The 24765-nt window shown below is 40.4% G+C and overlaps 5 protein-coding genes and 1 long non-coding RNA gene across 7 annotated transcripts; 3 read left to right on the top strand and 3 right to left on the bottom strand.

Annotated features, from left to right (window-relative positions):
• Positions 1 to 5054: 5054 nt before the first annotated feature.
• LOC141825264 (mitogen-activated protein kinase kinase kinase 5-like) lies at positions 5055 to 11591 on the top strand. Its single transcript, XM_074712652.1, has 11 exons — positions 5055 to 5881; positions 6779 to 7405; positions 7479 to 7566; positions 7867 to 7929; positions 8011 to 8174; positions 8435 to 8510; positions 8934 to 8993; positions 9669 to 9788; positions 10481 to 10690; positions 10777 to 10853; positions 10935 to 11591. The coding sequence occupies exons 1-11, from the start codon at positions 5289 to 5291 to the stop codon at positions 11167 to 11169; spliced, it is 2313 nt and encodes a 770-aa protein (XP_074568753.1). The 5' UTR covers positions 5055 to 5288; the 3' UTR covers positions 11170 to 11591.
• A 353-nt stretch (positions 11592 to 11944) lies between these two features.
• On the bottom strand, positions 11945 to 13938 carry LOC141824623 (adenine phosphoribosyltransferase 1). 2 transcript variants are annotated; one of them, XM_074711943.1, is made up of 6 exons: positions 13744 to 13925; positions 13513 to 13623; positions 12831 to 12923; positions 12597 to 12746; positions 12454 to 12512; positions 11945 to 12269 (listed from the first exon to the last, which is right to left on the bottom strand). In XM_074711943.1, the coding sequence occupies exons 1-6, from the start codon at positions 13823 to 13825 to the stop codon at positions 12216 to 12218; spliced, it is 549 nt and encodes a 182-aa protein (XP_074568044.1). In that variant the 5' UTR covers positions 13826 to 13925; the 3' UTR covers positions 11945 to 12215. The 2 variants fall into 2 exon arrangements, with proteins under 2 accessions (XP_074568044.1, XP_074568042.1); XM_074711941.1 differs by having other exon boundaries at positions 12004 to 12269; positions 12597 to 12923; positions 13744 to 13938.
• Positions 13939 to 15719: 1781 nt separating this feature from the next.
• On the top strand, positions 15720 to 16673 carry LOC141825266 (zinc finger protein AZF3-like). The gene has a single exon (XM_074712654.1). It carries the CDS (start codon positions 15796 to 15798, stop codon positions 16459 to 16461), a length of 666 nt encoding a protein of 221 aa, XP_074568755.1. The 5' UTR covers positions 15720 to 15795; the 3' UTR covers positions 16462 to 16673.
• Positions 16674 to 17244: 571 nt separating this feature from the next.
• On the bottom strand, positions 17245 to 18946 carry LOC141825265 (putative N-acetyltransferase HLS1). The gene is made up of 3 exons (XM_074712653.1): positions 18677 to 18946; positions 18386 to 18561; positions 17245 to 18308 (listed from the first exon to the last, which is right to left on the bottom strand). The coding sequence occupies exons 1-3, from the start codon at positions 18884 to 18886 to the stop codon at positions 17444 to 17446; spliced, it is 1251 nt and encodes a 416-aa protein (XP_074568754.1). The 5' UTR covers positions 18887 to 18946; the 3' UTR covers positions 17245 to 17443.
• A 3976-nt stretch (positions 18947 to 22922) lies between these two features.
• LOC141825267 (LOB domain-containing protein 37-like) lies at positions 22923 to 23760 on the top strand. Its single transcript, XM_074712655.1, has 2 exons — positions 22923 to 23182; positions 23282 to 23760. Exons 1-2 carry the CDS (start codon positions 22999 to 23001, stop codon positions 23656 to 23658), a joined length of 561 nt encoding a protein of 186 aa, XP_074568756.1. The 5' UTR covers positions 22923 to 22998; the 3' UTR covers positions 23659 to 23760.
• Positions 23555 to 24271, bottom strand: LOC141825268 (uncharacterized). The gene is made up of 3 exons (XR_012601493.1): positions 24188 to 24271; positions 23968 to 24103; positions 23555 to 23646 (listed from the first exon to the last, which is right to left on the bottom strand). It is a non-coding gene; the product is annotated as an uncharacterized LOC141825268 (long non-coding RNA).
• Between the last annotated feature and the right edge of the window lie 494 nt (positions 24272 to 24765).

The following is a 24765-nucleotide window of genomic DNA, read 5'->3' as shown; positions in this document are numbered from 1 at the left end:
GTATCGGGATCTCAGAGCATCATTATAAGCGTAGGATATCTGTAAGGTGTTCGACGAATTTTCTGCACGAGCTATTCAGTTAAGAACTTTCCATGGATGAGAGTGTTCTGAATTGGGATCTCAAAGCATCATCTTGGAGGTTGTATCATTTGGGTTGAAGTACCTTAATGTGCCACTTGAAGCTATGAAGTCCCCCAACGAGATGGTTTATTGTGCTCATGAGAAAAAGATGGGTGGTCTACTATTGCAAGTACTTAAAGGTGCAGCTGAATACTTTTCATCAGACATCAAGGCTATATTGTTACCCCGGTGATTTGTTGTGTTCAGATTGGATATATTTTCCAAAAGGTTTATGAATCTTGCTCCAAGTGATGGTGTGTTTAACATTTGGCCTGTTTTCCTGAAGGCTCCCTGTCATCTGTTTTTGATTTGGCTTCTCCACATTCTCAAGTTTGCATATTTACTTTGCAATTTCTGTGGTATAAAAAACCTCATGCAATACCTGAAGCTTTATCTTGTCTTTAAATAGTTCCCATTCTGTGTGACTAAATGAACAGGTATTTCTCTTGTTCATTATTTGATTATTATCCATATCCAAATATGGTTTCTAACTTGTTACTACCCGTTCTTTATCTTTTGTCTACAATGTTTATACAAGCCTTAATTGAGAAATATTGTACCTGTTTTATGGCTTGAAGGGAAACAATAAGAATAAAGACATAGAGACAGTTGTTGTATATGGAAATTACTTTTGGATAACATCTAAAATATGGTGGTCTTTGATAACAAGAAGAAAAAGTTAGAAAGAAAGTGCATGGAAAAGTTTTGTGAACTTCTTCGAAGCAGAAATAATGATGCATTATTGGGCTGTATGGAGACAAACACACGAAGCACCAGGCTTTAACCCAATAGAAAACATTTTTTATTAAGAGATGGATTACAATGGCGGAGTTGGCATTTTTTAAAGGCTCCAACCCAATTAAAATTAAAAAATAAAGTTAAACAGATGATTAAGAAATACCCATTTACTTAAAAGACTCAAATAATTAAAAAGTAAATTGACTACAATTTGAAATATAAAACCTTACCGACCTTAAAGAAAAATAACCCAAACAGTAGTGCTGATGCTCTAGGGACCATTGTGTGCATTATTCCTTACAAGCATGGTCAAGTTAGTGCCTAAGTAGTTGGTCAAACCATATGAAGAAGGATATTGTAGACACAGATATTACGGTCATCTCGAGTATATCCGTTATCGTGTATCTGCAGATATGGCTCTTCTCTAGCCAACATTCTTGGTACTGTCAGCATGGTTTTCTCTTGTCAATATTATGAAGAAGCTGAATAGTTGTCTAGGAGTTTGAAAACCTAGTCAATCATATTTGCCTTATAACCTCGACTGTTACATGCCGTTATCTCATGATATGCTCACAATTGCAATTTCATCCTCTTCGTTAAGAGTTAATGGGTAGGGAGATGCAATGACACAACGTTACAAAGTTAAGAGCTAAACCAAAGATTCTGAAGCAGTTATCTGGGAGGTGAAATGAAATTGCCCCCATTTGCCATTTTTTAGAAGTTAGAACTGCAACAGATATTTTTTATGAGACAATATTTGAGTTATAAAGCAAATGATCACCTTTAGTGGCTTTCACTATGTTTCTCATGACTGGTAAATCATTCAAAATCTGGTCGTTTTTCATTATTCAACTCTATACAATATCATTAGCAGTATCTAGATCTTTGATCGGTTCTATTATAAATATAGTTTTCTTTGCTAATGATGTTGAACTCTGCCTTAAACTATGACATCTTTATATTTAGTTATAAAGATGGTGGTAATGGTCAACGGATTTGAGTTTGAAACAAGCTCACTCTTCTCTTGCAGGATCTTCTAGCTGTCTTTACATTTCTTCCTGCCGATGCATATCATTTTCAGAGCAACACCTACTCCACTTATGGACATCATTCTCAGGGAAAAGCATAAACTCCACTAGGTACTGTTATTTTTGACTGAATCTTTTGATCCTGAGATGGGTTTTAGCTACTTAAATAGCCATTTGATGATTTAAAATTTAGTTAGTGCTCTTCTTTTTTTCTGCTTTATAATGCTTTGCCTTTTCAGTCACTATCTATCTTTGCATGCCACTTGCTAATTATATTTATTTGAACTTATTTGACCTGCTCTTGGTTCCTAATAAAATGGAAACTAAAGAAATTACTTCACCTCTTAATTTGACAGTGGACTTGTTCTTAAACGCCAAAATATACAATGCATGGATTCAGTATCTATCGCTGTGGAATTAGTCCACGTCAATTTTTTCCTATCTCAATTTTTTTTTCCCTATGTCACTTTGTCTTTTAGCGCCCTCCTTTTCTTCTGCTAAGAACGGACGTATCGTTGACTAAATCATCTCTTCATGGGTACGTTGACCAACTTCCCTAGCCCATTCCATACGGTTCAAATATTTATATTGTTTCATGGGTAAGCAGGCAGATAATGTGTTGCTTTGAATCTACTAGTAATTAATAGCCAAATTATTTTAGAACTAAATAATTGTTTTTTTAATTTTTTTTTATTTAGAGTGCCTCCCAGCTTTGCATGGTATGGAAAATTGTTGGTAATTGTCTATTCTGTCGTAGACTTTGACCTCATAAATTGTTTTGACTTCACCTTTTTTTTTTAAAGTAATTGCCCCCCCCCCCCCCCCCCCCCCCCCCCCAAAAGGATTTTCATTTTCGGATTCCTCTATTTCAATGAAAGATCCAGTAAAATATAGGACGGGACCTCTCTAGTAACGCTCAATATCAGTTTATCAGGAAGAACTGCAGAAAGTGCCCTCATTATGCTTCTTCTGTTCTTATTTTTCTGGAATGAAAGCTCTTCTTTCCTTCTCTTCTTCACAATTAAAGCAACTGGCAACATGCCCCACGTTTCATACAAAGTTCTTCACTCGGGGAAGCTTCTAAATCAAACACGACTGCAAATTTAATTTTTAAAGCTTTTTAAGGAGTTCATAGCCTTTCTTTACGGATCAGCTAATTTATTAAGCTATAGCTTCTAGAATTAAAAATTGGAAAAAAGAAATTGTAGGCCAAAATGAGAGGAAAAAAAGACTGGAGCAATCGCTGCACGATACAGGATTTGTTAGATTTTTTGTTTTTTTATTCTTGAATTAATTCTCCTTGTCAGAGAATAATCATGTATTAGTGTTACAGAAAAAATATCGAGGCAGAGCAACCATGCCACGTCAGTATTTGACCTGGCCGTCGTGTGACACCGCCTGTATTATTTGGAACACGGTCTGAGGTCGTAGGTAGCCAGCTGTAGCTTCGTTTCGTTTAAGAACGAAAGAATGACGTTTGCACTGAGGTGTCCTGGTCGATTTTAATGCCTTTAAAATTTGTGAACCGCATCCAATTTGATGCAGCCAAAGAGCGGCTCACCTAACAGCGAACATCGACGTGAGCCCGCTGTCGTCGGAGTCAATAGCGGAACGAGTGGGTAAGCAAGAAAGTCAACGTGGATGATATGTCACAACCTTGCACAGTTAAATCGAGATACTTATGTTATCGGGGCATAATTGAATTGACTACGATGGAATAGAATTATTGAAATGGAGAAGGATTAAATTTTGATAAAATTGAAATAATATCTTTTTTCGTCGTGATCAATTATAATTTTTAAATTAACTTCCTCATCGTGGAACTCACCGTGTGAGACTGTTGGGTAATGAATTTTACTCTTTTTTTTTTTGTTGAAAAAGAGACACATATAACTAAAACATTTTCTTTTTAAAATTTTCAAGGTTCAAATTTAATTATTATGGACAAATAAAAGAAGCCATTAAATTGGAAAACGAATTGAAAAATCTATTAAGGTGTTTTTCAAAACACTCTAATAATAATTTTCATTCAAAATAGTTTTTTAACAGAAAAATGGACAAGAATATTATAATTGAGACTCTGAAAGCATTAGTGTCTCAGTTATAATATTTTGGTCCTTTTGTTTAATGTCTTTCACTCAAAACAATAAGCATTGGTATGACTTTTTAAAAATAAAAAATAAAAATGATATTTTAAATTATCAATGTATTTTATATAAACACATTTTCATCTCTCAAAAAGTTATGTTTTGGACGATAGTTATCACCGACTCCCCGGTCAAATTCTAGCAGGGTATTTCTGAAACTTCATAGAAAATGTTTTTTTTTCCCATTCTTGATGATGAATGGCGACTTACCAGGGTAACAATAGAAAATTGCAAAAAGTCATAACTCTCTTTAATTTTATTATCATCAAATAACAAGAAATATTAAAAAATATCCCATACCTTAAAAATATATAAAGTTGCTCTAATATGCTAAAAATAATTAAGTAATTATAATTATAATTATTTTAATATTTCTCAAAATTGCTCAAAAAATTATTTTTATTTGGTGATAATTGAACCAGCTTAATCAAAATTTGTTAAAAATCATTGAAAATAATTTTATTAAAACTAGTACACTTGGAGTAATTTTAACAAAAATTACTATAATATAAAAATAATTTAATTACAATTGTTACATTATAAAGCAACTAAAATTATTTAATTTTGATCAAAGTTGTTTCAATTAATTTTGATCAAAAGTTAATATAATCAGAATAATTTTAGTGAAAAATGCTATACAACTTTAGACAATTAGGAAATGGAGTGCTTTTTTTAAAATATTTTTTAAATGAGACGCCTTTTGGTGATGATAATTTTATTTTTAGCTCATAAAAAAAAGTGGAATTTATCTGGTCGAGGGATAAAACTGGAATTGATTGAAGTTTGGATGCTAAATTGGAAACGATCCCCGATAATAACGGACAGTTATCTATGATTACAACGCGATTCAAGATAACAGTTATCTAAATTGGCTCCCGCGGGATCAATCAAATACCCGTAATTTGCATTTAACGATTTCTATTTATAACGGTACATGTCAAAACGGAACACGAGAAAAAACGTTTTGACCTTGAGCACAAGACTCAAAGCCGCGTGCTCGAAGTGATAGAGAAATGGAGGAGGAGCGGCGAAGAGAGAGCAAATGCGTCGACGACGAGGACGACCTCTGTTTTCTTCTGCTTCTTCGTCTTCTTCTTATTCTCCTCCTCCTCGTTCTTCTTTCTTCGTCCTCCTCCTCCTCCTCCTCCCATGGGCGACACTGTTTGAGGTTTTGCTTCTCGCGCTGTTCCTCCGTTAGTGCTTGCTTGAACCTTGTCCGCCTCTACTCTACCGCCGCCCCTTGTCCTAAGTCCACATGCCTTGGTGGAACTGGAAGAGGAGCCCTAGGCATCTCCTCTCTTCTTATTCTCCTTCCTCAGCCTCCGTACCCACCTCCCCGGGACGCGCCGCCGGTGGTGGCGCTGGAGGCCGCAGCCGCCCTAAGGATCCCCGCGTCTACCCCTCCAGACGCTTCCAGCCTCAACCAATCCTTACCCGCCAGAACAATCTCCGCCGTTTCACAGAACACGAGCTCAATGCGTTGTGCCAGGACGCTGTGGAAGAGGCGTCGAATTCCACATCGGTGTCCGGTTCCCCCAATAACCTCGTCTCTATTTCCGCTGCGGCGAAATCTACTCCCGTCTCCCGCTCTCCCAGCGAACTTTACGACGTCCAGTTGCGATCAGTTTCATCGCCCATTGTGTTGCCGCGCCCGCCCCCACATCCAGAGTCCTCTGTTAGAGCTTCGCTACTAAAGGAGTTGAAGTCGGGGCAGGATTTTTGTTTCAATCCCGCAGAATCTGTGGGTGGGCCTCTGTCATCACCCTGGGAGGATTTTGGCAAGGCGGATGGTGTTGGTAGAATTAGCGCCGCTGTGGAGTCTACATATCTGGATTCTCTATTTGGGCGGTATGTTTTTTGTTGCCTTCTTGTTCTAAAGATTATTTAATCAGCTAAAGATTATATTTTGCCTTGTTTCATGGTTTCAAAACAATTATTTTTCTTATTAAATGGATGTTGTAGTTCTTTATTCAATTGCTGATCATTCAGAGATGAAGTGAATTCATATGAAATATTTTCTCAAGTAGTTTGTCTTATGATTGTGGAGATCCCTGACAGTCTTGTGAAACCAAAAAGAGCAAAAAACAAAAAGGTTCTTGATGTTGACAATAGAGAGGATTGTTTCATCCTATGGTCACGTAACATGTTTCTTGCACATCATGGGCGGATTATACTCTTATAACCACACCATGAAGAACAAGCTTTAGAACAACTGCATCTCCCCCAGGGCGTAGCACAGACGGTGGGCGTATAACATTTCTGATGTAACAGTTAAGGGTCGAATCTCGCGGAAACTCACGACTTGCCATTCACCCCACCATGTGCTTCCTGCCTGTGTATCTAAATTTACCTCCCTCCATATCTGTGAGGCTAGTTCGAGGGGCCGTTGAGGTGGCGGATCCATTTTTTTTAGAACAACTGCATCAGATTATTTTTTTTGCAGTCCACTTTACTCCCTTACTAGAAGTGATGAGCTAATTGTGTTCGTATAAGACCCAGATGAATAGAAAGGCTCTCCTCTTGGCCCTTTTCATGTCTGTATTTTTATACAACTGCAAGAATACTTCATCTCTTCCTTGAGCAACTTATATTTCATGCATAGAAGTCATTTGATATGCCCACACCAGCATAATAAAAGACAATTGTTTACCTGGCTTGACAACTATTTGTGTAAAACTATTTCCTGGGTTCTTTTAGTTTTGGTACCTGAGCACATTGATGATGTCTCATGTTGTTTCATTGTAGCACGTCATCTCATGTTCACCCAGAGCAAGAGGATATACTATTGAATAAATCATCTATTAGAGACCGGAGGCTGCCACAAGAACCAAATTATGCTGGCACAAAAAACATCACACTGAACATTCCTGCAAGAAGTGTTATCATCAGTGAATTTTTGAGTCCTGCTGCTAGTCCCGTCCATACCCCTAGGCGATCCACTGGCGTAACCTCTTTGGCTTCTTTGATTGGCACCTCCGGGCTTCAAGTCTTGTCAGCGCCAGAGATCCCTCATGATAGTGTGGCTGCTTTCTCTTCTCAGACTTCACCCAAGAAAATGCAGAGTCCTGAACATTCTCCAGTTTATAGTTTGGCAACTAAAAGGCCTATCTTAAGACCTAGAAATCATAGTGCACCGGCATCCCCATTGCACGTAGCAATGCACTCAGAGAGCTTGACTGCATGGCATGATAGTGGTGGAAATGTTAACGGTCACCCACTTCCTCTCCCTCCTGGTGCTTCACCTTCTAAACAATCAGCCTTTTCTTATCCTTGTTCATTGAAAGTAGATGTTCCAACAGTGACAAATCAATGGAAGAAACGAAAACTAATTGGGAGTGGAACATTTGGGAATGTATATGAAGCCACCAACAGGTAGATATTTATATTTTATAGTTTATTCAATGCTTTCTTGTGCTTTATATAAGATCTTTTATGCTTTTAACAGTTATAGTGGTGCATTATGTGCGATGAAAGAAGTTAATATAATCCCTGATGATTCCAGATCAGCTGAATGCTTGAAGCAGTTGGAACAGGTTAAATTCTTCAAATTATCCTATAACGTTGGCAACTGAGTAATGCCTTAAGTATTCATTTATGAAAAAAAGTTTTTAGCAATTTTATTTTCAAATCCCACGGAAAAGTCACACTAATCCAACCACCATGGAAGTTGTGCTGCAAACTTACTGGTTGTTTTGAGACCCTAGGTTCTATGTTAATTTCTGTATTCACTTTGATCTATTGTCTCATCATTAGTTAACCTTTCCTATTACATATAGTGATCACACTTTTTCATGTTCTTTATGTGAAAATTAAGCTTGTTCTATGCCCTGCAGGAAATAAAGTTCCTTAGTCAATTTAAGCATCCAAATATTGTTCAGTACTATGGGAGTGAAATGGTCTGTATTAATTTGTCATGCTACAAAAACAATATTTTCTGCTTTTTTAATTTTATATATTAATTATGTTTTTTCATGCAGATTGAGGATCAGCTTTACATTTATCTAGAATATGTTCATCCTGGTTCAGTTAATAAATATGTTCGTACATATTATGGAGCAATGACTGAATGCATAGTGCGCAGTTTTACTTGCCATATTCTTAGAGGCTTGGCTTACTTGCATGATAAAAAGATCATGCACAGGTCAGTATCTTCATAAAACAAGGATCTCGTTGGGTTATATTGCTATTCTGTCATATGTTTACTTCATTAGTGCACTAACTGCACATACAATGGAATTTGGTGAGTATCTTGAGTATCTAATTCGTATTAGATACAGAATTCATCCAAATTAAGGAGGTCCATAACAAATTGATAAATCTGTAGGGTAAAAGCAAAAAACAGTAGCAAGGAAATATTTTAGGTTATGCAATGGATTCCTAACACAACGATTGGTCCTGCAGGGATATCAAAGGAGCGAATTTGCTTGTTGACGTGAATGGTGTTGTCAAGCTAGCTGATTTTGGGATGGCAAAGCATGTAAGTGCTTGGTAGTATTCAAAGTGGAAGGATAAATCATCTTCTTCCATGGTTATCTACCTGATTTTGCATAAGTAAGAATGTTCCTTGAGGAATTGTTTACATGAGAAGAGAAAGGATTGAAGGATGAGGGGGAAGCCTGTGGCCTATCTCTTATTAAGGAACTACCTATTTGGAAATTCTAACTCTAAAGGGTTTAAATACGGTATAACATCGGGGAATTTATCATGATAATCATCACATATGCCGACTCATGATGAAACTATAAATCTAGAACAAATAATATGGTACACACCCACTATGCCTATAACTTTATTAATATTAATACCTCTAACAGAATTAACCGGACGATATTTAAATGTTCTACACACATAAATGAGATTCTGGCATGCTATTGACTAGTATGTTGATTTCATTGTTCAGCTGAATGGGGCAACAACTTCTCATTCAATGAAGGGATCTGCATTTTGGATGGCCCCAGAGGTAACTTTTTCTCTTTATTATAGCATCCATTTCTTTTCCCATAGTACTTTTTTTTGGTGCAATGAAATGCATCTTTAATTACTGTCAGTGGAGTCTGCAAAAGGTGATATGACACCTGTGATAGGTTTGGGCTATGGTATAGGTGATGTTAGACATTATAGTAATACTATATTCAACGCAAAGTTTCTGGCATTAGTTAATTTCTTCTTTAAGATATAAGGTATGCTCTAGTCAATGAAATTTTGCCATCCTTGTCTATTTTTCCTTTTTCTACATTTACTCTCTCACTTATTCATATGCTGCTTCCCCAGCAAGACTTTTTGTCATTTCACTATATTGAACAATTAGCATCTTGTTCAAGTCACTGCAGCAATCATCTGAGTATTTGTAATTGATGGTAGAATTACTAGGTGTTTTCTGTATGGCTGTCTGTAGCAACACTTTCTGATTTGATTATGATTTTCAAGTCAGTGAGTTAGTTAATCAGCTTAAAATCTCCCCGCCCAAGGAGTAAACTGCTTTGAAAATGGTTTCTGCTAGCAGAATTAATCAAACCTAGTAGACTCTTTCTGGCTTCAAAGTATTACTTTCCATATTTAAGTTTAAATTGATCACTTTCAATTCAGGTACAGATTTTATCACTATATAGATCTCAATTTATTTTTTTTGTTACAGATGTTAAAGGCCACAATGAACAAAGAAATTGTTTATGATGTTGCTGTTGACATCTGGAGTTTGGGTTGCACGATCATTGAGATGTTCACAGGGAAACACCCATGGAATGATCTACATGAGGTCTGTATTCTTTTATGGCTATGTTGTTGAGATCTTGCAGCCTTTCAGTTTAAGTTTCTAATCATCACTTTTTAGATGCATTAATTATTTCCTATTTTGATTTTTTAAGGAACTTGTACTATGGGTTTGTTGTGTTCAATTTCTAATGTACATTGACAGACTTTAAAATTCAGACATATGTATAGAATTTGACGACACTAATTCCTTACTCAAATAAGGCTTTGCTCTTGACTGACAGAAGAATGCATTTCACTTGACTGATTCTTGCTTCTATTTTTTGGGTTTTGAGTTTGGTGCTAAACATTTGGGGAGTCTGCTGCAGAATAAGCCACCGGTTGGGAGAAGGCATGTACATTCTAGGAGCTAATGCATGTTCGGAATTAATTGCTAGCATACATACATAAGATAAAACGAGTAGTGTGATTGGTGAAGTAACAACTTATCCCAAAGAAAATAAATATGTTATTCCTTTCTTTGAGGCTGTTCCTTGTCTTTGTCCTCAGAATTTCTTGTGCAAAAGGACAATCAATTATTTCAGAATGCTCTTCATGGTTTTCTTACTTCGTTTGGCAATTTTTATTTCTATTACAATGTGCATGTGAATTATATAAAGCAATTCATCATTATTTTTGTAGTTTTCATATCTATTTGTCCTTGCGGATCTGAAGTAGATTTATTTATGATTAACACAGGCTCAAGCTATGTTTAAAGTCTTGCATTATCATCCACCAATACCTGAAACTTTGTCCAAGGAGGGCAAGGACTTCCTCCAGCATTGCTTCCGAAGGAACCCTGCAGAGAGGCCAACTGCTAATAGGTTGCTTGAGCACCCCTTTGTACTAAACTTCCAGCAGCAGAGCCTTAAGAGTCCTGTCCAGCCTATTAAAGAGATCAAACCGACTGTATGTCTCATTCTTCCTCTGGATACTTAAATCATGCGATTTCAGTATTTTTAGATAAGCTGAAAAATATGTTTCTTTTATCACAGGATTGTACTCTTAACCCAAGCAATGGAGACACACCAAAACATTGCCCATTTGTGAAAAGGAAACCTACACCCACTCGGTAAGCTTGCTATATGAGATCCTGACTTGATTTCTTTTGGTTCCACATTTAGGGCTCTTTTTAACATTGTTTTATTGACAGTGATAATGGTCGACCTCCATCTTATCCTGAGAAATTTGAGTCAGCTGCATCTCATCTTTCATCTCCTTCCATCCCCAAAAACTTTGCTAGTTTATCCCCTCACTCAAAATTCACAACATCAAATGCAGCTGGCTCATCGGCACTTACTCAAGACTGTGCTTCGCTGAGCGCACGGAAATTTCAGCCCTATGCACGACGCAGACCTCATGAGAAAGATTATGCAACTTCCTTCTAAAATGGAGTGGCTATTTTCCATAGGATGCATGGGTGTCAGAGACTAACAGCTAAATACCATCTGTGTTAATTATCTGCAAAGTATATATGTTTTCCCTCATCATACAATCTCTAGTTCAACTCACATTCCTACTTCCTAACCATGGCCAAACAATTTGTCGACAAAGAATTCCCCATGTGCCTGCCCTGCTCAACCTTAGGCTGTGCTGGAAGTGTGAGGGAAAGCGGGTTTGTGTTGTATATTGCAGTGCTTGCGCTAGAGAACTTCGAAGCTGTCCCAGTTCATCATTATTTGTTTGAATGCATCATGTATGATAATGTGACTGTCAACGATAAAGTATCGTTATTATGTCAATTTAGATTTAGAACTCATTTGTTTTTCTTGGATGTCATAATGTATTAAAATGCCCAGGGCCAATCGCTGAGACATTTGCTATGGACGCGTAGTGTGTATATGATTTTTCTGCCTATGGATTTGATTATTCTCCCTGGTTATTTCTTTACTATTTGCTTTCTTTTAACCAAAATACTCTCATTGTACCGACTGTATCTGCATTCTGCATCCTCAAAGAAGTACATCTGTAAATGAGAGTGAAAAAAGGAATTTAGTTTCATTTTGCCAACATCGACAACACCCTAAACACAGTAGGAGCTATTGTAGATAGATACTGATTCATGGCATGGTTAGTTGGTTATCCACATCAAAGATAATAAAATTTCGGTAGCAGGTTCAGGAAAAAGGAAGACAAGGAAGGAAAAACAAGTACAAATGAGTATTATAAAGAAAAGTCTGATTAATTACTGAAATCGAACCACTCAATTACGCACACGAATAGGTTCCAAAATCAAAATCTCATATTACATGGTAAATGTTTTACTGAAATAATCCCCACTCGCAATCTCCAGAAAACCGTGGTTATCTCGCCATGGTTCAAGAAGCCATGGAAAGTTAAACCTTATTATCAAGCCCTAGCTAGCTAGAGGATCTACCAATAGATGCCTAGGAAGGAAGAAAACGTAAATTACCAACAAACTACATTCTTTCTGCTAAACCGCTTTGACCAGCACAAAGAGAGGCCTGCCACCCAGTTTGTCACGTCCCTGTCAAACCAACAACAATGTCATTTCATTTTTGTCAATGAAAACCTTGCAAACAGTATGTTTCCCATAAAAATTGAGCAGGAAACAAAGGGAAAGACTTTGTTTCAGCAGGCAATCCTTCCCTCATAGGAAATACAATCTAAATGTTTCTTTCAGGCTTTTATCATTCACTCAATTAACAAACCTTCAGCTCTGGCAATTCAATGACACAAGCACACTCGACCACTTCAGCTCCAACACGATCTGCAAATAACAGAGAATCATAATCAAAATACAAATGTATATAAACGAGAAAACTAAAGAGAGAACCAGTGGAAGAAAGCCCACCAAGAAGCCTCATAGCAGCAGCTAATGTTCCACCAGTTGCAATTAAATCGTCAATAACAAGTGCCCGATCTCCTGCCTGGACAGCTCCTACATGCATCTCCATTTTGTCTGTACCATATTCTAACGAGTATTCCTCAGAAATAACTTCCCCTAAAGCCCACACAAAAATTAGTATATTATCTACAATGTAGCGATGACGAAAACCTGATGCGAGTGTGACAGGAAAAAATATACCAGGCAACTTCTTTGGCTTTCTCATAGGGACAAACTTTGCTCCAATAGCCAATGCAATGGGAGGGCCAAATATAAATCCTCTTGCCTCAATACCTGCATATATCATGTTTATCCGATCAAGAAATTGAACCAATTACTGATATACTTACTGCCATATCGATGAGAAATCTCATTTCATTATAGTGTTCTTATGATAATTTAATTTGGAAACTAAAAATACATTGAATGATATAATTTGATACGAGAAAATTTAAAGGTTATGAGAATAAATTAGGCTCGATTGTGCAAACAAAGAACATAATATGAAAGCATTCATGTTGGATGACCCAATTTTTCCAATCTCCACCTTGTACATAATTGAGGTGTCAAGACACAAAGGTAATCATCAGAAAAATATACAGAAACAAAGTGCTAAATAGTGGGTGACTACTTTGGTCATTCTCTATAGAAAAATCTTGGTTTTTTTTAGGTTAATTGTTTTCTGAATCTCAGTAAACAGGATAGTACCATCCTGACTTAATCTGCTTGGAATTCTACGAATTCCTAAGAATTCTTCACTGTATCAAAATGTTCTTCAACTGAAATAAACACGAAGAATGGAGAGACGATAGTCATGCGTTTCAAAAACCAAACGAAACATCACATCCGACCAAACAGCAAGCGAAGCAGGGCAACATTTTACCTGCGACCACTGAAATTTCTTTGTCTCTGTATCTCTCTACGAACATATCGATCGTATCTTTAAAGGCCTCAGGATCCAGCAACAGGGTCGTAATATCCTGAAACAAAATACCTAAACCCAACCCAATCCAACCGATCAGACACCAAAACTACTCATCGTAACACAGCTCATGGAGCCCCGGTCAGAAAAAGGACTCTGATTAATGGAACTACAATTTTGAAGATCGCTTACCCGGCTTGGGGAAGTCAGGGATGACGCGTATGGAGGAGGCAATCCGCGGCAGGCGGTGGTCCTCTGCTCCGTCGGAGGCCATGGATCGCTTGCAAAGGCGGCGAAAGGGTTTAGTGAGGCGAAGAAGGGAAAGGGAGGGCCGCAACTGCGACGACAGCGACGGAAAAAGAAGAGAGAGAGGAGACCAAGGGTCGTGCGGCTTTGCGGGAGAAAGAAAGTGGAAGGTTACGGCGAAGGTAAAGGCACAGTTATAAATGCCAACTTACACTTGGATCTTCGACCGTCCAAATAACTGACTGTCTGAATCCGGCGAGGTCGATAGGTTTTATCGGGCGTGTATGATAATGCTGTCTTTCATAAAATATCATATTTTATCTATAGGATTAATTTATTACCAACTTTGAATTTTATGAAATCTATGAACGATATTAAACGAATCTATCAACAAGATTGCCACGCGACGTCCACATCAGACCCCCAATTGAACTCATCAATTAGATTTCCTAAACTTCAAAAAAAAACAAAAAACAAAATTTTCCAATCGCTGCACCTGTTTCTCTCCCGGCTCCACTGCCCACTCGATCGCGCTAACGTGGCTCGTCTCTGGCGCCATTTGATAGATTCCAGCCGCCCCCTCTCTACGGGCGTTGGCTTCTCCAGTCCCCAACGCACACGGAGGTCCATCTTCCACTGTCGAGCCACCCACCCACCGACCGGCCTCACTCCGACGCCCTCCCAAATCCCAATCCCACAGGCAGCTTGCCCCATGGTGGCGCCGTCTCCACGAGGAGTACTGACTATCCGCCAAAGGGGAGGCAAACTGCATAAGATGCTGACTAGGATTCTCAACGTCGCGCCATGCATGCATTCCTGTGTGTCTCGATCTCAAAAATTTTAACCTAGATTCTTAGTTCAGCACTCACCTGTATTTGAATTACTAATTAGGCTTCATACATTTACATATATAGATCTATCTCATATTCGAGTCAATATCTTTATTCAATCAAAACAAAATGATCTAAGTCTTTAGTTTATTTGTGAAATAGTTGTTTACTCCTGTCCATGCTTATATTCAACTAATTGATTATAAATTATCAGTAAACAAAGAAGGAAAAGAAACAATTAGGTAGTTCCATGGAATTGAATTTAGAGGAACAAGAAAAGGAATTGGAAAGTGGAGTGAGGAAGGTTGGAAATGGATTTCATCCAATAAGCTGTAGGTGACTACATCACACATGGAATATGTCTTCCTTTTTGTTTGGTTAGACATGGAGTATTTCTTTGGTTGCAACGGAGGAAGTTAAAATTTTTTGAAGCACGTAGGTTAACTCGACAATAAGGTTTGGCTACACACAAACCCTCCAACTCAATTCAAATGATCTCAAGTAATTTGCTAGTCAAAATCATTTAATGTTGAGACTTTGGACATCAGTACTTTACATTTTAAACAGAGTGCCTAACAAATTCTCCTCGGTCAATTATAAATATAAAAACTTTAGTCCGCAAGGGAAAAGCATAATAAAATGTGGGCGGCTTTTCTACCGAAACGAGGAACACATGGAAACAACAATTGTCACCCTTTCTTTCTAGATGTTTGAATTCAAAATTATACTCTTCCTCCTGCGACACCAACCTTTGCTGCCCGCGTTACCAAATTGACAAACTCTCTACCCACAAAGCCAGACAAAACCTATGAATCACTCTGACGCAGAAGAAGGGCACTGCCGACGCCTCATTTACTCTCTTTGAAAAAGTCATGAGGTTCAGACATCTCCAACTAACTCACTACTCTCCTTCCTCTCTGGCTCCAGGCAGCCCGCTCCCTCCTTCCTATCATTGACTTTTCCGTAATCTGTTCTATTTTCATGAGCATATCTGTTCTGGCTACACACTTTACGATCCACAAGTAACCATTAATTAGAAGATTGTTGAAGTCAACCGTAGTTGTGACAGTTCAAAGTTCAGCAGCTGAAAAGTTCAACTACTCCTCCCAACTGCCTATATACCAACCATCTGCATCTAATTTTCATTATTTCCAATCCTCCAAATTCTATGGCAACCGAGATGGCTTCATCTTCCACAATCTCGCCGGAGATGAGCGACGAGGAGTCCTCGCTTCGGCAAATCGATGGGTGGGCGAAGAAGAAGCGCTCCAAGCGCAACCGCCTCTTCGACCACAGGCTCACAGAAGAAGAGTATCTGGCCTGGTGTCTAGTCATGCTCGCCCGCGGCGGACCCCGCCCGCCCCCGTTGACCGAGACAGTTGCGCCGGCGAAGCTCGAGCACAAGTGCTCCGTATGCGGAAAGGCCTTCGCCTCGTACCAGGCCCTCGGAGGTCACAAAGCCAGCCACCGGAAGCCCACCACCGACGAGCCCCTGGCGGCCGCCACGTCGACCGGATCTTCCTCGGTCGGCACTGCTGGAGGCGGAAAGGTGCACCGGTGCTCGGTATGCCAGAAGACATTTCCGTCAGGGCAGGCGCTTGGCGGCCACAAAAGGTGCCACTACGACGGAAGCCTCGTTAGCGGCAGCGCCGTGGCGACGGCGTCGGAGGGGGCGGGCTCGAGCCATCGGGGATTCGATCTCAACATGCCTGCTCCGCCAGAGATCGAGTTCGACCGTGTCACGCGTTGCTTGACGGCGACGGTGGACGCGGACGTGGAGGAGGTGCTGAGTCCGCTGGCTTTGAAGAAACCCAGACTCCTCATTCCGGCTTAATTGATTGAGTGATTTATTTATTTATTTATTTATTATATTTTAAATTGAAAAAAAATTAATACACATTTCAAATTAGTTCTTTGTAGAGAGAATTATTCATTCATTGAATTGATTGTAGTACATAAATTTCATCATCACAAACTATTATTTTGTGTTGTGTAAGCAGTAAAGTTACCACTTCTTCAAATAAGCATAAAGTCTTCTGATTTAAATTGGTTGGTTGGTTCCCCATATACTCTTAGTTATGCTTAAAAGTGTTGATGCCTAAGATAAGGAACACAAAACACAAAGAAAAGTATGGATCGGGCAAGGATTAGGCAGACATGATTATGGTCGAGCTTGGTGGTTAATTAGTGGGGAAAAGAAATTAAATACTAATTAACGTCGATAACAAACTTGAGCCAAGTCTTTAATTGCTCATGCTTGCTTTTAAGCAGTGACCTTTAGGCTTTATTGACTCGACAACGCAGAAATTGTATGCACTTTAACTTGCATTAAGTTAAGTGGGGTCGAATAAGATTACATTGTTTTCCATTGTTCTATGATTATTGATTTTTATTAAATGACTCCAAAACTTTTTAAAGGGAAAGATAAATGGACATATCAGAAGAAGAGATTAATTACGTTAATGTTTCCATTATGCAGCCGGCGTAGTGGATGTCTGTATGTTGAACAATGTGCTTAATGCTATGATCAAGAATAGTACTTTAATTAATTTTCCATGTAACACGTGTTAATTGGGTCTTAGGAGTTCCATTGCAAAGCGGATATCCGACTCCGTTAACGAGTGTTATAAACAAGATCCGACTCCTTTTACAAAACCGATAGCGACGTGCCACCGGTACCAGACACAGAGACATAAAATAAAGAAAAATTACGTTAACTAAAAGAAAAAGAAACCGCGACGTCATAATTAAACCCCACATTGCACGATTAGTGACGGTGAAAAAGACGGCGAACTGAGACCGTCGGATTCAGAACTTCAGAACTCCCGTGGGTCTACGAAGATGGACGGCGGTCGCGGCGCTTTCGTCCAGTCGCCGAGCGCCCCATCGCCGTAGTCTTCGGCGAGCCGCTTCACGCACCATACGTCGGCGCACGATAGCCTGCCCCAGTAGGGGATCCCCCGGCGGAGCGGGTCGCACTCCGCAACCTCCGCCGCAACCACGCCGCAGTCAGCCTCCCTCCTGGCCATGTTGTGCGCGTGCCGGCAAAGCGCCTGTACATGCTCCGCCGCCATTGGCCCATCCCCGCCGATCCCGTACAATAGGTACATCCCGAACGGCCGGAATAAGTCTGGCACGGACGGGATCCGCAGCCACTGCAGCGCCCAGTCAACCGCCCGGCTCACCCGCGCCAACCCCCGCTGCCACAGTCCCGCACCCCGCACCTCCATCCGGAACACCTCCTTCGAGTTCCACACGCTCCCCACAGCCCACGACGTAGGCGGGTCCGCCAGGAAAGCCGCCGCCCCGGGCCATCGCGCCGCGGCGGCGCAGGCCGAGGGGACAGCGAGGAACGTCCCCAGCGACAGAGGGTTGGCGAGCACGACGTCGATGTCGTGGGGGAAGAACTCGGTGGCGCCTAACCAGCGTCGGTAGAGCTCCTCGGCGTCGGCAAGGGAGAGACGAAGCACGGCGACGCGCGACGAGAGGGGGAGCCGGTGCGCGAATACGGGATGCACGAGAATGGAAGGAGTTCGGAACTTGGAGTAGCCGCACCGTCCAGTGAAGAGTCGAAGCGACGCTTCGTTGTCCTTCTCGGTCGCCATGTAAGCGTAATCCGCCCCCTTCGCCTTAAACCACTCCTCCATTCTCACGACCAACTTAAGCGCAATACCCCGCCGCCTAATTAAAAGTTAATTAAGTCGCTTAACGGCGCATAATTTGAGTATATTAATTGCGTGAGCGATGGTAACGGTTACCGGTGGGCAGGGGAGACACGTAGGCCGAGAAGGTAGGCGACCTTGGCGTAGATGGAAGCAGCGCGGTGCTTCGCGCAGGAAGGATGCTTCTTGGCGGCGCCGCAGGACACTGTTTTGATGCAGCCCCGGACGAGGCCAACGATCTCCCTCTGCGGGCCACGGATTAGCTCCGCTACCTGATTTCCCCATAATCAAATTTACTAATTGAGATAATTGATAATGTAGTAAGAAAAAAATTTTGAATTGTAAAAATAAAATGAAGGAAAAAAAAAGGAGAAGACTGGAACGGACGAGCATGAGGAAGAGAGGGGAGTGGCGGACACGGCAAAGAGGATCGCCGAGGGGATCCGTGAAGAGCGACATGGTGCCGGCTCTGGCCCCAACGTCGCACGATAGCTCCACCGCCTCCGCGGCTTCGCGGTCGCGTACGGTGTCGTACTCCCTGATCACCAGTACTGCATCAGGCACCTCCTCCGGCGACGCCGCCACCATGCTATCCATATATCTGCTCACTTCTCTGTTTCACGTAAAGGAGAGAGGAAGTGAGAAGTCTTAAGTTGCTGTCCTCTTTGATATGATTAGCACATCTACAACACGGTTTTTATAGGTGATCAGTCTCATAAAAGGACAAAACCGAGCGAGCATATATATATATATATATTATATATATATATATTATAGAGGTGGAAAAGGTAAGTAACGTAGGAGAGGAAGGAGGTTGAGCTTGAGAGAGGAAATGGCGGCTATGGCTGCGCTCTCAGCTGGAGAACACCGTCCCTCTGCCGTAGCCCCCACCCACTTCCATCCTTCGCCGTCCTTTTAATTAAATAGCGACTTACAATCTCAGAGAACAGAAAAAACAAAGACGACATACATAAGATGCAGCCGAAGCATTGTTACTATGATGACGTGGATGATAATAATGATAGCGGCGGGGAATCAAGTCATTAACACGGCGCCACGCGTAGAGGGGCGATGGGATGAGGGCCACAGGACAAGCGCCACGTCGATGACAAGTGCGGCGACCAACGGCTCCATCATCAGCATCGCCAATTCGCCATCGTCATTTTGGAGAGGGGAGGGTGGAATCTCATATCACGTAGCACTCGCCGCAGTTAATGGTTTGGCGAGTGGACTCGGCCGGTGACAGCGGTGGCCCGCCCGACGACGGATCCGGAGGCCACCGAGCGAGCGAGTTGGCAGTTGCCTCAGGGCGGAGCGCTTGGGAAGGTGGCTCCTACTTAAATACGCCAATGGAAAGGCGAGGATGGGTGGAGGTTGGCCGGACGAGGGCAGCGGAGCGTGTGAAGGCCGAGTGGGACCTGCCGAGTTGTTAAATGTAAATAATGAGGTTAAAGGTTTGTAGCCTTTGCAATATGAGTAGACGTTTCTGTAATTACAACTACAGATCGAATTTAATTTGTGCCACTTTTAAATATTGATTAAAAAATTATGCATGGTGATCACGAAATTTTGCAATGTTCCTAATTAATCATGGACGACATGGCTAGCTGTGCGACTCAATAAGTGCAATAGTACTTGGATAATGACGGCCATTAAAGCCTAATAATTTCCGAAACAATGACATAATTAATTACAATCAACTTTCTACTTGACCATGGACCATGGTTTTCATGGCAATTAAGAAAAGAAAATTCATTTTTTTAAGGAATGAAATAATAATAATAACTGGTACCCACTGAAATCAACAAATTAAGCCGATCGAGCCGAGAGAGTTTTTTTTTTTTTTTTTTATAAGATGTTAAACTCGAATTGGCTAACTCATTTATTTAATTATGGAATATAAAAAATATAATCCATATGATGTTGTATTATAATTTATATATTATTGTAATATATAATTATGTATTATATGTCAGATTTATTTTTTTTTATATTTCTAATTTAATTAGAATATCTACGTGTTTAGTTAAATTCAAAGCTATCCAATTACGGTCATGTCACATATATTGTGTAAATGGATAATGTCATTAATCTTTGCCGCCTCTACAGCTCTACTCATGCGTGGCATCGCATTGATTAATTAGAAGAGCTATCTACATTATGAATTGATAAGGTCTAGGGTGTAGGGTCTAGGGTCTAATAGAAGGACAATTAATTCATAGTTTCCAGAGTCTATGAAAGAGTAGGTAGGAAAACCTTGGACCCAAAGCTATTTTGTGACAAAAGAAACAATCCTACTGTCTACAAATTAATCCTTGGGTTTGGACTGGCTTAATTGGACCTTGACTGATCACTTGAGCGTCATCAAATATTAATGCACCAAATTAAACAATCTCTCTCTCTCTCTCTCTCTCTCTGATTGTTCATTGATTTCTCGGATATATAGATATAATATATGCATTAGGAATCACCATTCCCTTGTTCTCTCTGAATGTTCATTGATTTCTCAGATATATAAATATGCATTAGGAATCACCATTCCCTTGTGACCTTATTTTTCACAGATAATCAGAATTGATCGTATAAAATCGTTGGAACGGCGGATGCTGAAAAAGGAGTAGGTAAAGCAAATGATGATGGTAATGAAAATATGAAATTATTGCAGGACACCTAGCTTGCGAAGAGAGGAGATGATGCAGTGGCAGTCCTCCTCCCACCATTTGGCGCTTCGTCGATGGATATGGTTGGTGTGCATGCCTCCATCACATTCCAGAGATCTCCCTGATCTCCTGTCAAACCAAACCCACTTCACTAGCTATATCACAGCCTTTATCCAATTATCTCATCCTCTTCTCCTTCCTACACCTGCACGCTAAGTTATTGATGCTGTCTTCCAGTTCTTCCTCACATGATTGCCCGACAAAAGGGATCGATCATCTTCCTTTTGTCACCGCCTATCAGGTCTGTCCACTTGCTCCATAACACCTTCCTACATCTTTAGTACTAATAACTTATAAAATAAACTAAAGTATGTATAAAAGAGCCTTGGGATATGCAGGTTTGTAGGGCTAAGTGTAGAGTTGCTAAGCTGCTGTTTAGGCTGTGCTAAGAGTCAGAGATCCCTCCCTGTTTGTAGCGCAGAGATAGAGATAGAGACAGAGGGCAGGACCCTGTCTAAACATATAATTAAAATATCTTTGACCATAATCGCAATCGGGAAAATAATAGTATATGAAAACAAAATAGAAAAAGTAGTAGAAGAAGAAGCCAAGAAGGTCCATTGATTTGAGAAATAAACTCACCACCAATTTGTACTAGCAGACAAGGTGCAGCAGGGCATTTGGATAAGGGAGAACGAGCACGTACGAAGTGGTGGTGAGGTCATGGCTACCAGGCCAGGCAAATGCAGTAACCTTGCTTGGATGGAATTCCGCTTTTGAGATGTGCAAATTTGAAGACGAGATGGCGTCGAGTTCTTAATTAAAAGGCTACTTAGCAGTTTAAGCTTTTATTTCTCAAAAGATATTTACCTGATTCAACATCGATCCTAAACACCTATAGAAATGAACATCCAATGTACAAGTGACCCTTGTGATTTCTTTTCTCTTTAAATTTTCCTTTGCAACACACCTCATGTTAATGCTATCGTGGTAGTATATCTATAGGTAAGTGGGGGAAAAAAATCTAAGAACCCCTCCAAATAAATATATAGATCATTTGGGTGTATACTCGAAAATAGTTTAAGAAGAACTAGATTTTTTTTTTTTTTTTTGCCCTGAGACATAGCTGAGTTGATTACGACGCAGTAGAGTTGCAGAAGAGGACAAGGGTTCGAATCCTGACGAAGCCAGACAATACTCTCCTGCGTCGTGACCAATTACAATTTCTCGATTTACCTCCTCACAGATGGTCGTGGGACCGACCGTGTGGGACCGCTAAGGTGACGGATTCCACCTTTTGCACCTTTTGCGGAAGAAAAGAAGAACTAGATTTTTAAATCAAGTACATGACCTTTGATTCTTAGTCAACGAATCGACTCACTGAGACTTGACAAACATCTTTAGAAATTAGTTATTTAATTTTAAAAAATGATTGATGAAAATTAACTCACATTCATTATCGATCAATTAATTAAGAAAATTAATTTGGGACGTGTTTACCAATCGTCAATTGACGAACTGTAATCGCTCTCACGGGTATCGTCGATTTCGGAAACTGTTCTTTTGACTCATGCTCGTTCGTACGCGCAGTTTATTGTTGTAGTTGGCTCGCGGCACGTGGACCAATCCACCGAATTGTAAGACGATTCCCACGGAAACCATAAATATGTTCAAATCTCATCCCGCCGGAATACCAGATTGTATGCATTTAATCCATACACCCTTACGTAATCCCTCACGACACCTTCTCGGGATCCAATCCAACTCCTCATCAGTCCATCCAGACCGGGCCGACAGATCAGCCGCTCATCTGCCGTTCGATCAAGTTAGGACGCGGACAGAAGAATAGATGTTGGATCGTATCCAATCTCAGTGCACGCATCAGGTGACACCTCCACCCCACGGCTTGCGAACCACTTCTTCTCTATAAATATCGTCGGCTAAGCCGCGATTTCGGAAGAGACCGAGAGGAGATCTTCTGATAGTTAACATAGAGCATTAGTTGAGGAAATAATTGAAAGAAAAAATTGGTATTGGTATTGGCATAGGATGAGCTGCAACGGGTGTAGAGTACTGAGGAAAGGGTGCAGCAGCAGCTGCGTGCTCCGCCCATGCATCCAGTGGATTGAAAGCGCCACTGCCCAGGCGAACGCCACTGCCTTCGTTGCCAAGTTCTTCGGGAGGTCCACGTTGCTATCCCTCCTCTCGTCTGTGCCCCTCCGCCACCGCCCTGGTATATATATATACACAACATATATATACATCAGTTATTTGTTTTATTTATGGTTTTACAATTCTCAACCGTGAGTATGTATATATGTGTGTGGGGCAGCTGCGTTTCGGTCTTTGCTTTACGAAGCGTGTGGGAGGACAATAAACCCGGTGGGCGGCGCAACAGGGCTGCTGTGGATGGGATGGTGGCAGCTCTGTCTCGAGGCTGTGGAGACGGTGCTTTGCGGTGGAACCATTCGGCCGCTTTTGGCCGAAGTCAGCGGCATCGCCACTGCAATTGCTCTCCCTGGCTGGCATCAGAAGAAGAAAAGAAAAAGTAGTGATCAGTTGGGTGAGAGATCATCACCGGCAAATGGTGGCCACTACCTCTCCTTGTCGACGTCTTCGGATAGCTCGGTGACGATGACTTCTACTACGGGAGATGAGAGTGAGACGAGTGCAGCAAAGAAGCCCACGCTTCTAAAACTATTTGAATAATGAATAATGATTATTTACTTCAGAAAAATAATGCTAAATATTGATATGCGATCGTATATGAAGTTGTGGTTATCTCAAATTGTAGTCGACTTAAACCTGCAGGCGGTCTATTTAATTAATTATGCATCAAAATTTTGGCCAGATTCATAAAGTATAACTATATATGATCAGGTGGAACGAAAGAGACATGTATATAGGAAATAAATGGACACAATAAGCTCATGTATTCGCAACCGAACCTGGATATGGTGAAAAATATTTCACTTTATTAAAGGAGCATACATGCGAACAAAGAAACGACTTACATACCTGGAAAACACTTTTTGTAGCTATATTTACATGATCACATCGAGTAATAAACATGTGTGAACCTTCGTGCCAGCACATATATAGCAGCTTTCTTTAACATGTAGATGCTTGGAAGGCCTGTGACTTTCCCACCTAACTGATGGCAAAATTACATATTTGACTTGATTAACACTAAATAGAAAAGGGAAACAGAATCGGAGGCTATATATGCATATGCAACCTTAATTACTTATCAATATTATCTCTCATCCATTGTTGCAGCCCATTTCTCTCCTTTGATCACGGGGCAGCCACCGTGAAGAGATGTCTGCAAGGAGCCAAATCAGTTCAAGGAATTGACAGTAGCCGATAAAATATAGAAACCATAAACTAAAAGCATATATGTTGCAATGTAAGCTCCCGTAAAGAAATTCGATTCTGTGTTTCATCTTGCCTCAACTCTAAAGAAACAGATTATTATCACATTCATTCATCTTCCAGTAGTACGTTGGCAAATCAGATCCTAAAGTGGAAAGGTACAGAATAACTATAAGATTTCTGTATTGATACTCATGGTGCTGCTATGATGTCTACCTACCTCCCACTACTAGGAAGAAAGTACTTTGATAAAGCGAGAGAAAAATGAATACGGCACAAAATCCAAACATACAAAAAGGCATGGTTCCTTCTATTATAAATGTATTGAAATGCAACAACAAAGAGAACAGGATGGTGTCTTTTGATCACTTGAGTAGCATGACAAAAAATGGATCCATGGGCCTACCTCTCTTATTTACGTGTACATCTCATTTGGGAACA

This window comes from Curcuma longa, chromosome 3 (assembly GCF_044706935.1).
Source record: "Curcuma longa cultivar G26 ecotype Majalengka, Jawa Barat chromosome 3, ITB_CL_G26_1.1, whole genome shotgun sequence".
Lineage (NCBI taxonomy): Eukaryota > Viridiplantae > Streptophyta > Magnoliopsida > Zingiberales > Zingiberaceae > Curcuma > Curcuma longa.
The sequence above is the reverse complement of the archived record's forward strand: the minus strand, read 5'-3'. Positions and strand labels throughout refer to the sequence as shown.